Here is a 12,320-nt window from a genome sequence, read left to right as displayed (position 1 = left end):
TTTCATATGAGAACTACATTTGAATTATAACATAATCGGCAAAAATCTATCAACACTACTCACTATCGTTTGTGTTTGACGTTTGCTTAGCGTGAGCACGTAGAATTTACCCGTTCATCAATATTTAAATTTCTCCCGTATTTCATCAGTTCTCATCATCGTTAACAGTTTACTGTGATTGCTTGGTAAGTGTTTCGCAGTTGACTATAAAATATAATCAAGTGTAATGTAATTTACAAAATAAAGTGTCCGAAATTTGAATTCAATCTGTCCGAAATTTGATTTAGTGTCCGAAGTTTGATTCTCATTCGCTTCATTTGAAAAACATTTTATTCGATGACTTTTTTATGTTTTCAATCAAATAGGTACCAAAGTAGGAAGCGTAAAAGCATATTGAACTAATTTATTAAAAATATCAACCAAATAATACCTGTGCATAAAGTTTAGACCTGTTTTCTGCATCATATGCCTTAAGCGTCCGAAATATGATTCAGAACGGTAAATTTGTGTCGCCTAATTGCAAAACCGGCCAACTCTACAAGTTTGAAAAAATCGTTTTTTGGTTTTTGGGGCCTTAGATACATTTTTCCACTTATCGGTAGTGTGAAACAGCACCAAATCGATCAATTCTCTATAAATACGCGTTTGAAAATCACGATGTGCTGCAAAACCGGTGGCATGATGCTACAGAAATCGTCTTTCCTGTAAAATTTTTATTTTTGAAGTTGGCCGGTTTTGCAACTAGGCGACACATTTGCAAATCAAGTTTATTGTGATCAAGTAGAAAGAAGTCTTTTTTTTTTGTAAAGAAAAGTCAAATCATTTGTTTCCTTCTGAAAATATTATATTAATTTCAAATAATTTCTAATATTTCCTTGTCTACTTTGCAGAGGAATTGGACCTAAGCGAGAACCGCTCGTGTATCCGCGTCAAGAATCCTCCAGGTGGTAAATCCATCGGTTTCTGGTAAATACAACTCTTCCGGCTTTGAACATCCACACTTCCAGAAAATATTATTCATCATAAATGGCAACCAAACTAATCATAAAAACAGCTAAATAAAAGATGACAGTAACTCTGTGAGCTCCTCGTACACACGCGAATAGTAAACAAAAAAAAAACACATAAAAGTGTGTGGCATAATCAAACCAAATCGAACTGCATGCAGATAGGATTGTAGTTAAACTCAACAAAATATATCGACTTATTGTTAACACTTAGTGAGCAGAAACCAAACACAGATGATAATCCAAACCAATTGAATGTCACTTAATGTACACTAATAGTTTATTTGCGTTGTATTCAATTAGCTTATTTATTACATCCACATTAGACACATAATATGTTTACAACAATAGTTGTCAATAACAGAAACAGGCAGGCTGAACTGTGCAATCATTTATTTGGTTTTCGTAACATAAAAGTTATATAACAGAACTTTTTAGAGCTTTGATGTTTCAAGATTATTTTCAATCCTATTAGCTAGATTTTAAAACAACGCACAAATGCTTTGTAATGAGGGAAATTCGATTGATTATCGATGCTACTTCATGCCAAACAAGCTGCGGTAAGTGTACCTTTGTTAGGTGAATACAGTTGCGATTAGGTTTTTTTTCCCCCAGCTGAGAAGGTAAGGCGAAGGGCGGACAACGTTTTATTGCTAAAGCTTAGTACAATTGTAGAGAGGAGAAAAGTTTGATTCATCCAGCATTAGGCCTTTGTGTGCATTATCATGTTTTGTTTCCTTCAGTGGAAGATATGTTAAATGGAAAAAAATAACTTAAGTTAGCCATAGTGTGATCCTTGTAGTTGTGAGAATGGAAATAAATCAGAATGAAATCTTATGCTAGCTTTTACTTCTTGCAGAAACACATATCACATAACACATAACTGCTCATCATTTTGACGTAGGATTACGTCTTTCGGGAACATATTGGGAGTACAAATTGAACGAATTACTCAGCCATTTGATGATGGATTGAATAGATTTTTGCATTAATCGATTTCGGCACTCCATAACAATGTATTACGAGGTATGGCTATTAAATAACGAGACTGGTTACGAAAAAGGGTTATATTTTAAAAATTACGGTACAACGATATGCTCCCCTTTAATATACTCCCCTTGGCTCCTCACACACCTTTCCATACGTTTTTTCCATTGTTCGAAGCAGTGCTGAAACTCTTCTTTTGTGATGGCGTTCAAAAGCCGCGTCGCTTTTGACGTAGGATTACGTCTTTCGGGAACATATTGGGGTACAAATTGAAAATTGAAAATCGAGCACATCGTTAAAGTTGTCCAATTTCAAATGCGTATTGCTCACTCATTTCATGATGGATTGATGAAATTTTTGCGTCAATCGATTTCGGCACTCCATAACAATTTTTTATATTGAAGAAAATAATATATATCATGAACCTAACTATCGAGCAATTGAAAAATCTCAACCCCTATCCTAACGGAAATACCCACTTCTGATTGGTCGAAATTGATCAAAATCAAGCTGCCTGGGGAAAATCGGTATTGCAAATATATGCAAGTCGGGGGCATTTTTATATTGCAAGTAACGTGAGTGATACAATTAATTCTAGCAAATAAAATTTAAATTTGGAACTGTAATGTTGGTTGTTTTGTGAAATTTCATATCAATGACCGATCGTGTATTGTGAAAAATTTATCACAAGTGTAAGTATAAAATTGTATATGGTAGCAGTTGTGTTAAAAATGACTTGGTATATGAAGCGATTTATTTCAATTTTCATAAATAAAAACCAAGGTGTGTTCCCGCTCGAGAACGGGTTGTTTGATTTAAGCTGTCTGTTTTGTTGTGTTCATTTTTACCCAAGGAAAGTTTATACGGCGAGAAAAATTGGAAAAGTGTAGAAATATTAGAAAAAGTGATTGTTCTATAGTATTAGGTGTTGTTAGTCCAATTAAAAATCACATTGAGTTGAATAAACACTCAGAAAGTAAAAATTGTAAAAGAAAACTACCTTTTCCTTTTTAAATATGTTTTCTCTATATTAAAGTAATGTTTTTACTGATGAGAAAGATTAATAATTGTGTTCGATATTGGTAATTATCTTTTATTACATTGGTGATTTTTTTTCTTTATTTAATCCATACATATCACAGGAGGCATCTCGTCTAGGATCGCAGAGGGCGGTTTTCATCATATCTCGTTCCACTTCGGTATATTTTATCTGATACGTACATCCAACTACTGTTTACCTTCCTTGTGTCATCATCACTCGATAAAAGCTGGTGAAATGAATACCCAACAACCTCTTCACGCACTAATTACGGGTATAATGAACCCGTTTCAAGTATGTGCCGAGTTTTCAACCGCTCGTACACTTCGTACGATTTTAACTTGACCCGTTCACATCTGAAAAGGATTTTTTCTAATGCCCTTAGATATTAGGTAGAATTTAAGTTAGATTTAAGTATGTCATTAGGGCACTCTTGTTCAGGCCTGTTGATAACAAATAAATAAACAAATACATCAAACAAAACTGCCCTTTTCAGGAGGCCACCAAATAGTTATCAAAGAGTTTAACGATGTTATTCATCAAAAATATACAAAATCAATAGATAGCCTTACGGAATCCTACGTTAACTATGCGGTCGTGTCTCGGACACAACCCTCCTGTAACTTTTTCCTTCGCCTCTTCTACGGACTGAAATCGGCTACCTTTCAATACAGATTTGATCTTGAGAAACAAAAAAAATCGCATGGGGCTAGATCTGGTGAGTACGGGGCATGTTCGAGCACTGGAATGCCCTTATCGGCTAAAAATTGCTTCACCGACAGCGCGTTATGGGCAGGTGCGTTGTTGTTCGTGTTTTTCGTCACACATGATCTCCGGCGCGCACTACAATCCAAGTTCCATTCAAACCACTGCTGCTCGCAAACTACTATAGTTACAACAACGTATTTTCGTACGTTTATAGCAGACACTTCAAGCTACCGAACGAACTATTCGTTTTTCCCCCACCTCTCTAGAGCGCCCTCCAGACGCGCAGTCTCGTTATCGTACATTGAATAAAATAATATGCCATGAAACTAACTATCGAAAAATTGAAAAATCTCAACCATTATCCAAACAAAAATATCACGTTCTGATTGGTCGAAATCGAAGATACAAGGTTCCTCTTGTACCCACAATTATTGCTCAGTCATTTCCTGATAGATTTATGGGAGTTTTACATCAATCGATTTGGGGCACTCCATAACAATTCATTACAGTGAAAATTAATCTATATAAATAAAAATGTGTTGTGGTCCCCATGGCCTAGTGGTAAGCGTTGCGCTTGCCAAGATGGGAGCTGCGGGTTCGATTCCCGTTCGGGTCAGAAATTCTATCGTCATAGATCGTTTTTCTGGCTTGCACTGATAAAAGGGAACTGTCTAGGGTGTGGTGGGATTGAGCATTGGGCATTGCCAGTCCCCAAGAAAATACACAAAAACTCGGAAACAGCTCCTCTAGGCGAATTGACGCCGCTATAGGCGTCTTTGCCCAGCCCTGGTGATACTCGGGACGTAAAGCAGCAGTATCGCGATGGTCCTCCTGCGAGATAGTGGAGTTGGTCGCAGGCCTTGCAAGCCGCACCACTAAAAACACCAAGCAACGAACGATACACAAGAAGATTGTGAATCAGGTTGGCCTGTGTTGTAAAGACGTCAAGCCAAAATAAATAAATAAATAAAAAAAATAAAAATGTAAGGCAAAAACTGTTGATAAGCGGAAAACCTGAAGAAGGGATGGTCCGATTTTAGCCTTCTTTATTTTGTTGTATTCGTCTCTTCCCGTAGATCAATATAGTGGAGAGCAAAATCGGAAAAATTTCGGAAAATCCTGAAGGTCGGAAAATTCGGAAAATTGAATTCCCATATGTTCTACAATTAGCTAAGCGTTGTTAGTCCATTGATGTTGGCGCTAACGAAATTGATTTTTGTTTGAAAGTGAAAAAGGATTTTCAGACGAAATAACGCATTCCTATACCTTCTATCTATATAAACAAAAATGGAAGGCCAAATGTGTTGGTATGCCCTAAACCTGAGGAAGGAATGGTCCGATTTGAGCTGTCTTTATTTTGTAATATTCTTGTATCAAGCATGTATTCCATGCAACTGAGAAACATGTTATTTTCAAATGCTTGAAGAATCTTGAACGAGAATTGTTTCTGAATATAATTTTATATTATAAGGACGAATTTTTGTAGAAATACTAGACAATTTATAGTAAAAGGAAATTGTAAAGGGTCAAAGGGTAATCGATCAATGAAAACTTCAGTGATTAGACTCACTAACGTTCACTTAGTAAGAAAACGTGGATGTTTGAAAGTATTCAAATTAAAAAATCTATTTTAGGCGGGACGAAGTTCATCGAGTCTGCTAGTAAAATAAAATATTTTATGAAACTAACTATCAAACAATTTAAAAATTTTAAGCATTATCTCAATGGAAATTACACGTTCTGATTGATCGATTCCCAATAGCAATCGAAATCAAGGTGCCTGGGGATATCGGCATTGCAAGTCGGGGGCATTTTTGTATTGCCAGTAAGGTGAGTGATAAGATTAATTTTAGCAAATAAAATATGAACTTTAGTGTTGGTTGCTTCACGAAATTCCATATCAATGAGGTTCATGCATTGTAAAACGTTTAGTACCAGTGTAAGTGTATATGGTAGCGGTTGTGTTAAAAACAACTTCAAATATGAAACGATTTATTTCAGTTTCATATTATTCAATGTTTGTTCCCGCTCAAGAATGGATCGTCTGATGTAAGCTGCCTGTCGGTCTGATTTAAGTTGTGTGTTTATCTTCACCCAAGGAAAGTTCATGCGGCAAGAAAAAATGGAAAAGTAAAGTGATATTCGTGATTAAAGTGATCACGAATAAAGTGATTTCCCATATGTTCTACATATCATATTAGGTGTTGTTAATCCAATAAAAAATTGCTTTCAAGCATATAGCTCTGGGTTCCGTTGGTTTAAAAGCGAAAATGGAATCAACACACTCAGAAAATAAAAATTATGAAAGATAAAAAAGGCAAGTTACCTTTTTCCAGAAATTCGACTAGTAAGTAGTCAGGTTTTGTAAAACATCCGAAAACAAACCGCTTTCCTACCAAAAAGCTCAACGTCTGCCCCTAGGGACCGACACGGGGCTCAATATGTTAATTAAAAGAAAAACATAGGCCATACTCATATACACTGGTGGACATAAGTATTCGTCATGAATTAATTTATCGCATTTGTATCACATACACATAAAATAAACTCAACTGTGCAGGTGCAGTAGATTCTGTGAAGTGTACTCTATCTAGGCAGTAGAAGTTTTCAATGACTTACCCTGCTTTAATAAATTACAGGAAAGAAAAAGGCCGAGTTCCACATTTTTAATTGGACAGAAGTATTCGTCACCTTGAAAAAAATGTTAATTTATCGATCCCTAAAGATCTGGAAACACTGTTAATGAATGAACCTGGCACATTTAATCACTTTTGTATATTTTTAATAAAAATCGGCTGCGTTCGTATAATTTTTATTCCGTGGTAACAAAATGGGCAGGAAATGTAAGGAAACTACGATGGAGAAAAGGAAAATTGTTTTGAATTTGCTCAAAATGAATAACTTCTTCTTCTTGAATGGCGTTAACGTTCCCTTGTGGAACTTTTGCCGTCTCAACGTATGCATTAACTAGCGTCATTTATTAATACTTGGTCGAGATTTCTTAAGCCAAATAACACGCCTTGAATGTATTCCGAGAGGCAAGCTCTTGAATACGCATGACCACAGTGCAAGTCGAAGGAAATTTCTTTGACGAAAAATCCCCCGGCCAGAACGGGAATCGAACCCGAACACCCGGCATGATAATGTGAGACGCTAACCACTCGGCCACGGGTGCACTTAAAAAATGAATAACACAGTTTCCGAAATAGCTAGGAGTGTTGGTATGCCAAGAACAACGGTACAGGATATTATCAATCGTTATAAGAACAGCGATAACTTCGACAAAAAACCTAGGACGGGAAGTCCTTGCAAGTTAACGGATAGCGAAAAATAATACAAATTATTGAGAAAGAACTGAAAACATCTTCGTCAAAAGTGCGAGGAGAGCTGCTGGAGTTCAGTGGGCAAGATGTTTTTTTCCCAGAACGGTGCGCAAAGTGTTGAATAATGCCCAATATAAAGCCCGTGTTTGTCGTAAGAAGCCTCTTATTAGCAAGGTTAATCAGACTAAAAGGTTGAACTTTGCGAAAGATTACCAAAATCACCCGATTAGTTTCTGGAACAATGTGTTGTTTTCCGATGAGAGCAAATTCAATGTTTACAAATCAGATGGAAGGGTATTGGTATGGCGAAAACCGGATACTGAGCTGCAGAAGAAAAATGTTCAAGCTATCGTGAAAAAGGAGGTGCATCAGTCATGGTCTGGGGCTGTATGGCAGCATCCGTTGTCGGGGAATTGGTATATGTAGATGGTATCATGAAAAAGGAGCAATATTCAAATATTTTGAAAGAAAATATGAAGAAAAGTGCTGAAAAGTTGGGTATAGAGAGCAATTTCTACTTCTAACAAGACAACGACCCTAAACATACTGCGGAAGCGGTATGCCTCTGGCTGCTATATAATACACCCTATCAGCACAAAACGCAACTCCAATCACCGGATATGAATCCCATAGAGCATTTGTGAGATGTTCTAGATCGACGTGTACGTGAACATCATGTAACATCACAAAAGCAGCTGAAAGATATTTTTCGTGAAGAATGGTATAAGATCGAGCCTAAAGTATGCGAGAAGCTGGTACACTCAATGACAAATCGATTGAAAGAGGTCATTGCACAGAAAAGATTAAACACAAGATATTAAATATCTAGATAATTTGTTCAGAAATGTTTTTTTGGAGAAATGTTCTAAGTGCCGAATACTTTTGTCCAGCTGAATTTGAAGATAAAGTTATGATTTTTGTAAAATAAGCTAATTGTTTTCATTGTTTTGATTTCCCAATAAAGTAAATTTATAATAAGACTATATTGTTTCACTTGAATAACCTTCGGAAGTGGATTGGAATAATATCGCTTAGTAAAAAAACATTCGTGGTAGATTCATGCATATGCCGAATATTTATGTCCATCAGTATATATTCAACGATAAATTAATCTATAATATAAAAATAATTATCAGTTACTAAATAATTGAAAAATAATACTTTATTTTCTGTAAAGTCTCGTCAATCAATATCGTTGATTTTTTAAGAAAATTGTTATTTATGAACATACAAAGCATTTATTTTCCATAAAAATTCACCTAGAGGTCCTCTATCTTCCTCTATCGGAAATATTGGCCCCCCAATCGAACGGTCGATTCGATCCCCATAACCCACACCGAACAAACATTCATATTTTGTAAATCGATGGAATCTTATCGATTCGAGTTCTTTCTCGAACGTCGAAGAATTTCATATTTTGAAACGTTGCCGAAATGTTTCCCAAAGCAAAACACCAGAAATACAAAAAGAAAACCAAACAGTTCGAAAAACTATGCCGACAACTTTTACCCAACTCTATCTATAACAGCAAAATAGAAGTAAAATAAAATTAAAAATTACACAATAGAGTGCCAGAATTACGTACGCGCCGAGTTGGACTTTAGTGAACTTACCGAGCAGCAAAAAAAATTCAACGAGCAACTACAATACAATACGGAAGTGATCCATCGGCTGACACTGCAACAACAAAATGCAAGTGTTGTACATGAAGCCGTCGACAGACTTGAGGGTCAGCTCGTCGATCTGAAAAATGAATCGTCCGCAAATAAATCAGCAATCTCTTTGCGGTGACGATAAAAAATCATATTACGTCACTCATTGACATCGCAATGAGTAACACGAAAGAGAATATAGCGGATTATATTAAATCAACGACGATGGAATTGAATCGCGATCTCAGCCAAATGCGGGAAGAAATTCAACAACTGGGGAATTTGTCACTGGAAATAGCGGCAAACATTATCAAACCCCACAGGATAGTCAAGTCGAAATAGATATATTAGAGGAATTAAGAACATTGTCAGCCGTTATTATATCAACAGGAAACAATGTTGAACATATGCTACCACCTCCACCAGAGTCCTGTCCCAGTCTAGCTGATGAGTTGCGTGCGGAACTTACTCCTCCAGTTAATCCCCCATTTTACCCTCCAGAGAACTCAGGCTGGAGAATTTTGGATTCAACAAGGAGATGGAAGCCAGATTGGTCTGAGTATGATGCACGGCAACTCCGTAGAATAGAACAACAAGAAGAGGCAGATAAAGCCAGAAAACGGCGTAAACAAAATCGCCGATACAACAATAATAATAATAACAGATACAATAGTAGCCCTAACGATGGCAGCAGGAATAGGAATAATTTAAACAATCGTAGAAATAACAACAACTACAACAATAATAGGAATAATCACAACATCCGTAACAACAACAACAACAACGACAACAACAATAGCAACCGTAATAACAACAGTAACAACAACAGTAACAACAATCGTAACAATAACACCAACACCAACAACAACAACAACAAAAACAACAACAACAACGAGGTCGGTAATTTAGATGAATCATCAGCTGTTCTAACTAATACCTTGAAAGAGTGTACAAATCGGCTTGTTACGCAAAAATTTGTTCCTATGAAAAACTCGAACAGCTGGTACAATTTGGATCTTTTACGCCTTAAACGTGAGAGAGACAGATGGTACAAGAAATTTTGTAGAACAAATGATGGAAATCATTGGAATATGTACACAAACGCGCGCAATATATATTCACAGTCGATTAAGAAAACTCGTTGTGAATATATTCAGAGGAAGATTGATCTGCATCAAAGCAACAGCAAGGAGTTATGGAAAATTTTTAAATCTTTATTAAAACCTAGTAATAGCAAACCGCGTTCCATAACTTTTAATGGCACACTTGAACAGTCTGAACAGGCTATAGCATCTAAGTTTAACGATTATTTTGTCAATAGTGTTTCATTGATCAATCAGTCCATTGAATTGGTTGATGAACCTGATGAAATAAAACAGCCGGTTAACAGTAGTTGTAGATTTGAAAGTTTTCACCCAATTACATTAAATGAACTTAGAACTATTTGCTTTTCTTTAGGAAAAACGGCTGGAGTGGATAATGTCAATGTTAGAGTTATTCAAGATTGCTTTCATGTCATCGATCACATCTTGCTGGACCTTATTAATAAATCTTTGCTAACTGGGCATGTGCCTAAGGTGTGGAAGGAATCTTTAATAGTTCCAATTCAAAAGGTTGCTGGAACGATTAAAGCCGAAGAGTTTCGTCCCATCAATATGTTGCACACGCTAGAGAAAATATTAGAAGTAGTCGTTAAAGGCCAGCTGCTGGAATATTTAAATTGCAATGCTTTGCTAATACCAGAACAATCGGGATATCGGGAAGGTCATTCCTGTGAAACCGCATTGAACTTGGTATTAGCAAAATGGAAAGAGAAACTAGAGTGCAAAGAGAATATCATTGCTGTTTTTTTTGGATCTAAAACGCGCTTTCGAAACAATTTCTAGGCCCTTGTTGTTGAACACGATTAAGCGCTTTGGATTTACGAGTACTGCATATAAATGGTTCGAAAGCTATTTAAATGACAGAACTCAACGGACTATTTTTAATGATACAATTTCGAATCCCCTAGGGAATAATCTTGGAGTACCTCAGGGAAGTGTATTAGGGCCCCTTTTATTTATTATGTATATCAATGACATGGGAAGAGTTTTACGATTTTGTGATATCAATCTTTTTGCAGATGATACTGTGTTATTCATTGCAGCTAATGATTTAGATCAGGTCGTTTTACATTTGAATGGAGATTTACATTCTTTAAGTAAATGGTTGAAGTATAAGCAATTGAAATTGAACATAAGTAAAACTAAATATATGGTAATCTCGCGAAATCGTTTAAATGAAAACGTCTCCATCGTTATTGATAATGAGACTATTGATCGAGTTCGGGACATTAAATATCTTGGCGTGATTATTGATGACAAACTCAAGTTCAACACTCACATTGACAATGTCATCAAGAAAATTGCCAAGAAGTATGGAATCTTATGTCGATTGAAAAACGATTTAACTATTTGCAGCAAAATACAGCTATACAAATCAATCATCTCTCCTCATTTAGACTTTTGCTCTTCCATTTTATTTTTAGCCAATGACACACAAATATCGAGATTACAGCGCTTGCAAAACAAAATAATGCGGTTGATACTAAAATGTAACAGATTCACTTCCTCATTTTTAATGTTGGACGCTCTGCAATGGTTATCCGTGAAGCAAAGGATTGTTTATTTAACTATGGTGTTCATTTTCAAAGTAGTTAAAGGTTTGCTGCCTCGATATTTGTGTGATCGAGTTGAAAGAGGAATTGACTTTCATAGTTATAACACTAGAAACGCGAATGAAATAAGAACACCTAATTTCTTGTCATGTGCTTCACAAAATTCGTTGTACTTCAAAGGAATAAATGTGTTCAACTCGATGCCAAGACATATTAAATGCGCAACAACACTTACAGAATTTAAGAGGCACTGTATTTCACATGTAAAAGCTGTGTTCTCTTAACAGCTGAACGAGTTTTTGTTTATTTTTATGACGAAGATCTTTACTGACGAAGTTTTATACGAACGGATAATTTAATGTGGACAATTTTTTTGCAGTTTGTTTTCAATATTTTCAATGAATCTGACGAAGTTTTTGAACGGATTATATTATGTAGATTATTTAATTTTTTTTAAATCATCTTTTTTAAATTTGTATTGATCTCTATTATGTCTGTCATGATCTTGGTGATGATGGACTATTTTTATTTTTATTTTGTCGTTCTTATAGTTGTATTAGTTTAAAAAAAAAAATAAAAGTAGTCTACAAAAGTTTGAGCGTCGCGCGCGAGACACAGATATAAAGGATATTAAATTGAAAGTTTTTTTTAAGTGCCGGTCTAGGAATTTTTCGTAAAGGAAATTTTCTCGATTTCTCTGAATGAGGGTATCCAAAGTCAATCTAAAACAAGGCTGGCGGTTGGACTTGTGCTCTGGTGGACCACTTGGCTGCAAGGGCCTCGTCGGGACCGTATCGGCTCTGTGGCGGACATGACTGAGTATTGGCTTTTTTGGACATTGCAATTTTTTGAACTTATATCTGTAAATAAAATCAGTTCGTTTTTCATGTTTGCTAAACTGATTTCAATGTTGAAAAAAAAATAAATTATCTTTTAGATAACTCGTCT

The 12,320-nt window shown here is 35.8% G+C and overlaps 1 protein-coding gene across 5 annotated transcripts in view; it reads left to right on the top strand.

Moving 5' to 3' along the window:
• Positions 1–1,844, top strand: part of LOC129775778 (dihydropyrimidinase) — a 63,563-nt gene extending 61,719 nt beyond the window's left edge. For all 5 annotated transcript variants that reach the window (XM_055780868.1, XM_055780867.1, XM_055780869.1 and 2 more), the window contains one exon: positions 891–1,844. In XM_055780868.1, the coding sequence (XP_055636843.1) occupies positions 891–970 (80 nt within the window). In that variant the 3' untranslated portion in view covers positions 971–1,844. The remainder of the gene's footprint in view (positions 1–890) is intronic.
• The last annotated feature ends 10,476 nt before the right edge of the window (positions 1,845–12,320 follow it).

This window comes from Toxorhynchites rutilus, chromosome 3 (genome assembly GCF_029784135.1).
Source record: "Toxorhynchites rutilus septentrionalis strain SRP chromosome 3, ASM2978413v1, whole genome shotgun sequence".
In the NCBI taxonomy this organism is placed as follows: domain Eukaryota; kingdom Metazoa; phylum Arthropoda; class Insecta; order Diptera; family Culicidae; genus Toxorhynchites; species Toxorhynchites rutilus.
Note: the sequence above shows the minus strand (reverse complement) of the source record. Positions and strands in the feature narration are given on the sequence as shown.